This window comes from Kryptolebias marmoratus, linkage group LG16 (assembly GCF_001649575.2).
Source record: "Kryptolebias marmoratus isolate JLee-2015 linkage group LG16, ASM164957v2, whole genome shotgun sequence".
NCBI lineage: Eukaryota > Metazoa > Chordata > Actinopteri > Cyprinodontiformes > Rivulidae > Kryptolebias > Kryptolebias marmoratus.
Genome location: NC_051445.1, coordinates 31,106,716 through 31,112,836, shown reverse-complemented (window position 1 = coordinate 31,112,836; position 6,121 = coordinate 31,106,716). Strand labels below are relative to the sequence as shown.

Here is a 6,121-nt window from a genome sequence, read left to right as displayed (position 1 = left end):
TGAAACAAAGACCACCCGCGGAGGGTGAGAAGGGAATTTTTTTTATTTTTATAGCAGCATTCAGATTCTATGCACCACAAATCTGAAACAAACTTCCAGAAAACTACAAGATAGTTCACAAAGTTCCTTTTTTTTAGTTCTATACTGTAGAAGAGGATTCTTTGCTCTGTGTTATTTCAAACATATTTATTTTTATTTGTACAATATTCAACTTTGCTATCATCAATACATTAAAAAAAGCCTCTGCAAAATGGGGTTAAAAACCTGTCCATTATGCTTAGTCAGGCACTGTTTTTTTTTTTTTGTTTTGTTTTTTTTTTTCATTCATCCATCTTGCGCCCCCCTGCAATGGCACTGCGCCCCCCCTAGGGGAACCACTGTTTTAAGTCAAGGCTAAAACCCCACCTGTTTAGAGTTACTTTTGAACCATAATAAATGGATGTGTACTGATATCTCATTTGGTGACTGTATGTTGTTTTTATGACTTTTTAATTTTGTTTTTATGATGTGAAGAATTTTGAACTGGTTTGTGCTGAATTGTGCTATACAAATATAGACCTGGCTCTCCTTAAACCAGTAGAATATTGCTTTAGAAGTGTGTTTAGGTTCATTGTCCTGTTAGAAGGACAATGAACAATCTCAATTCTCAGGAAGACTCCAATAAGTTCCTCTCAAGAATTTTCTCGGTATTTGGCTTTATCTACCTTTCTGATAACTGACTAGTTTCCTAGTCCCTGCTGATAAAAAATCTATCCCCACAGCATGATGCTGCCACCAGTGTGCTTCACTGTATGGATGGCGTTCTCAGTATGAGAGTTGGTAGATTTGCCTCAGACATGGTGTTGTCCTTGATGTTTGGTTCTATCTGAACACAGCACCGTCTTTGACATGTTTGAGTAAGAAATTCCAAACAGTCCACATTTTTTATCCTTTATTCAACGTCTTCTTTCTGCCACCCATCCAAAACAAAATCTGGAAAATTTTGCAACTGATTCACATTTGGTATAGTACAAACATAAATTTTCTCATGCTCCTAAGTAGAGAATTCTTTGATTTAAAAAGAAAAAAACAAAAGATTATACTTGTGTAACACAAACATTGAAATTTTTAAAATGTGAATAATTTTACTAATCCAAAGAAGAATTATAAGCCTTTACAGGAATGTTTTGAAGAGACTTGTTGATTTTTGTGATGATTAACATAACATTTGTACAGATAAAATATTTAGCAATTACCTAATCTTCTGAAAAAATAGAGTTACATACTTCATAAAATAGGGCATTGGTTCGCCTATACAGAATGTTTGGGGTCATTCAAGGAAATAATTCCGAAAATTGTAGTTCGGTCTGACCAACATCTGATTTCTGTAGTGATTTTTTTGTTTGTTTGTTTTAACTAAAATCACATTAGTTCTTTGTTCATAGGCCACACCCACTTTAGCCAGTCATTGCCATATAGGGGGAAACAAGTCAGTGTCGTCCTCAACGTGTCTTTGCTTTGGTTTTCATTCAGTTGAATCAAAATCAAAAAATAATGCTGATGAATGAACCTATCTGAACAAAACCTAAAGGTTTTGACCAAGACAGCCTAGAAAATACCCTTGCCAAATTTCATAGTGATTGGAGAAAGTAGTGGTAATTTAACAGCATTACCAGTATTTTTGTGAGTGGCATACACAAGCCCTAGTTTCCATCATATAAAAATAATCCCAAACCTTCTTGCAGTTTGGGCTGAAGTATGACTTTTTTGTCAGAAAAATAAATTATATATATATATATTTAATAAAGAAACAGTTCAAAAACAAAATCAGGCCAAAAACATTTAGGCCTTACGGGTGCTCCACAGCACTTGGGCCCTAATAATAATAATAATAATAATATTCCTACCTTTAAAAATTCATGTTCATTTTATTTCAGAACTCTGACTTACTTCATTTTAAATGAGCTCATCACTGTAGTGTCACAGAAAATGTATTCCTGAATTCTTTAAAATTCTGAATATTTTTATTGTGTTTCTGTTGAATTGTTGGGCTGCTGTAAGCACTCTGACTTTTTGTTTGAAAGTCTGTGTGTAGTACTGCAGTGTTTCTGCAGATGGTGCTGCCTTATTGGCTGTGTACTGTCTGCAGCATGAAGAATCACTTGCATAATAATAATATGCATGAAGTCTAGGCTTTCTGTGTCCATGTGTATTTCCTCAGGTACTTGATCAGTATGTGACTCTTGTTCTCAGGAAGAGTATGTTCAGCTGGTGACAGAGCTAAGGATGACACGAGCCATCCAGCCTCAGATAAATGCCTTCCTGCAAGGATTCCACACCTTCATCCCCCCTTCCCTCATTCAGCTTTTTGATGAATATGAATTGGTACGTTCCTCTCCTCCTCCACCCTGCTCTCAGGTAGGGTTGATTATCTATGTTTGGGTGGGATGGGAGATTGAGGTCACCTTGGGCCCCCTGCATTTCCAACTCCATTAAAGTCTTCTTTTTACAGTGTGTGCTGGCAGATTGCAGATCATGCATGGATCAGTTGTGCAGCAACATGTTTATTTGAACCTGAGTATGTTTTCAGGGCAACAGAAGAGCCTATAGTTTGATTTGTCACCTGACTGCTGCTTTTAGCATCATGATGGTGCACATTTTCTGTTCCCTGCTGTGACAGCATGATTGCTGTTTTCACCAAATCAGTCTGAGTTGTCATGGCAAAATGTGGCTCTGGTAACAGTTCTTAATTACTGTATGGCAAATACAGGTCTGGGAACTTTGTTTTACAAACAGATTTTGTCTTGACTACTATGGGCTGCAGAACAAAGAACATTTTTGTTTTATTTCTTTTATTCTCTCTTTGTATAAGGAAATAATAAAGTTTTTTTCTGCACACAATCAAGGTAAAACCATGTAACCATGTAAAATCAAAACATTCAAACCTGGAGGGGAGTTGTGATTCCAACCAGTTATAACCGTACTTTGGAATGCACTGCCCCTAGATTTATTGATGCATTCAACAAACATCTAAATATATTCTTTCATAAACAGGCTTTTAGTTAGATGCAGGGCTTTGTAGATTTTCAGTTGTTCTATATTTTATCATACTTATACATGTGTGTACATATATGTATAAAAAATAATAATGATATTATTTAATAATTTTATATACCATTTTTGCTCTATTGTGAAGCACCTTTTTTCAGTTTTTTGAGATTTGATTTCAATTCACCTTTAAACTACAGGGTGGGCTACAGTAAGCTGGTTGTAGCTGCTGCTGTTGCTGCTGCATCGTCATTTTCCTACTTGGTAATTGATCAAGTATGTACAGGCATAGCTAATCACAGATTTATTGGTTGAATACAATTGGTGAGCCAATTAGAGCCTATAGCACTAATATTTATACATCCTTGATAAGCATTGCAGATATAAGAAACTTTCACAAAACATTTCCTCATAATAGCCATATCGACCAGTCTGATCATTCACAAATCACTGATGGAACCAGCCATGTCCTTCAGAGGTGTAAGCTTTCAGGAATAAAGTGAGCATCACGGAACCAAAAGAGGCATGGAGCACAACTCAGCTATGTTGATAAGGAGCACAATATATTAAATGTGTGACAGATGTCTCCCTTGTATAATTAAAAATAAATGATGAATTAACTCGATTTAGCAATTCTCCTTGTGGCTAAGTAATTTTTTTAACTAAATACAAAGTTGATGTGCATCATCATCAATCTTACCTCTGTAATAAATTTGTTGTTTGGTCCCACAACCAGGTGGTCACACAGACCATATATCCTCCTTTCATCACATTATTGAGTCACAAAGATGCCTTACCTTTTCACACGTATACCATTTCAGCTCTGTTACTACTTTGCTTCATGGCACAAAAGTGCATCAGTGGTGGGTTAGCGTTAACCTCACTTGCCACATTTGTTATTTCAGAAATCATAATCACAATCCAAGTCCTAGCTTGAAGTGTTTTGTGAAAGTCCCTAAAGGCTGCTTCTCCCCTTAGGGCCTGTTTACACAACAGTATTTTTAAGCGGAGCGATAACATTTGCTGTATTTTGGCTGTTCATGAACATGACAATAGCAGCTGTTTTCTCTGACATCAAAACATTTTGAATCCTGGTCTTAGAACGGAAGTTCTTGGAAACAACCAACATCGGTGTGAAATTGCACATGCGCACTACGGTTAGCTGCAGCTAATTGTTTTTTTCTTCATTTTTGCGAGTAGATGAACAACAGTAACAGTGGCAGATAGAAGAGTGCTAATTGTGTTGGTGATTCTTTTCAATTTATCAGAGCTTCTGACTCCAAGCATATATGTGCTGGACCATCTTTGGGTCAGTACAGATGCATTTCACACATTGTACAAAAACTCGCCATTTTGAAATTAACTGTTTCCATGCTCGAGGGTCTGTGACATGTGCGTGTCATTGAAATACAAAATTTGTGCCAGCAAGTGACCTGGCATGAAAATTATAGTGACCTCAGCATTTTTTGTGGTCTCGTCTAAACTGCCATTGTGATCACAGCATTACTGTGTAAACATGTAACTCATAATCAACATTGGAAAATTTCTATCATTTCCAGAAATTGGTCATGTGTGAAAAGGGAAGTGATAATTTTACACTGAAACTACACTATCTTTGTTGATTTATTCATTGTTTTTATAATCTTTTTTTCACAGAACTTGTCCTTGATCTGTGTGTGTGTGTGCTTCCAGGAGCTCCTCTTGTCAGGGATGCCAGAGATCGATGTAGAGGATTGGTGCAGGAACACAGAGTACACCGGTGGCTATGACCCTCAGGATCCAGTCATCCAGGTGGGCGCCTCTTCCTTCTGTTTCATGGCAGCAGTGAAAAACTAGGTTTCCCGTGACTCTGTTGTTAAATGGTAGTTAAGCATTGTTGCGATTTGACATTCTCTCCAGGATTTTGCTGACTTCATTTGGGAGTGTTGCAGCCTAAAATGACGGTTTTAGTGGCAGCTTTTTCAAAGGTTGTGATCAAACTTTCAATGTTTTGAGTTTAAAAAAAGGTAATAAGAATTAAATTTACAAAAATAACTGCAAGTAACCTTTTAGAATAAGGGACAAAATTGTTGCAATAAAAATGTTTAAATTGCCAATGACAAATCTGTTCAAATGTTTACTTAAAATACCCTTCTAAATATAAAAAAGATTAAAATTTTAAATAAAATGTTGAAAGGTAGTGCAAAAGCTGGTAAAATTTTCCTTTTACTACATTTTCCCTGAGGAATCTTCTCATTGCAGAAGGGAATGTTCACTGCAGTACATGTGTGAAACACTTCACAAATCTGACAAAAAGTAAATAGATACATGAGAAAGAACATACTGTGGTGATTGGTGTTTTGGTGTGTGTTTGTGTGAGTGCTTCCTGGTGGGCGTCTCCTGAGCAGGTGTACGGACGTCTCATCACCACTCCTCCCACACCTGGGACTGATCTAGCTGATTAGAAGTGGAGGAGTATTTAAGGCTGCAGTGAAGACCAGACCAGCGCTGGAGCATTATTTACCATGTGGTAAAGTGCAGAGCCTGAAGGAAACTTACCTGTGTTCTTCGTGAATTCCTTGTTGTAATCCTAGTCTGTTTTTTCGTGTTTTCAAACCTGTGTTCAGGACTTCCTGCTCATCTGTAACCAGTCTGGTCTGCCTTCAACTGCCAGCCGCCAAATTAAGTACTCACCTGCTCACCTGAACCTGACTGTTCCTGCAACTACTGCCTCGTGTATTCTAAGACTGGTCAGTCGCTTTCTTAATCATCACCTTACCTGCACCTGGGAAATACTCACCTCATCTGGACCCCGCTCTCTGGGACCTACACCGGACTACCGCTGGACAAGGATCGATCTCGTTATCCCCTCTGTGTTCTGGACGTGGACCTGTTCAGTAAGAACTATCCCCAAGAACATTATCTGTGCCATACCTGCTGTTCCTCTCCTCACTGGTCCCATACTCACCTTCATTCTCTGCTCCTCAGGTCCTGGTTCCGGTTTTCTCCTGTAAATACTCGTTACACTGTAAATAAATTCACTTACCGTTACCCGCTGGTTTCTGTGTCTGTCTGTGGCCGAACTGCTCACTTGGGTACTGTTCAGATCCTGACA

The 6,121-nt window shown here is 37.9% G+C and overlaps 1 protein-coding gene across 5 annotated transcripts in view; it reads left to right on the top strand.

Annotated features, from left to right (window-relative positions):
* hace1 (HECT domain and ankyrin repeat containing E3 ubiquitin protein ligase 1) overlaps positions 1-6,113 on the top strand; it is an 87,618-nt gene extending 81,505 nt beyond the window's left edge. For 2 of the 5 annotated variants that reach the window (XR_005234216.1, XR_005234217.1), the window contains 3 exons: positions 2,233-2,364; positions 4,720-5,536; positions 5,634-6,103. Coding sequence is in view for 1 of the 5 variants with exons in the window: in XM_037980390.1 (XP_037836318.1) it covers positions 2,233-2,364; positions 4,720-4,863 (276 nt within the window). In the remaining 4 variants the exon portion in view is untranslated. The other 3 variants (XR_005234215.1, XR_005234214.1, XM_037980390.1) reach the window with 3 other exon arrangements.
* The last annotated feature ends 8 nt before the right edge of the window (positions 6,114-6,121 follow it).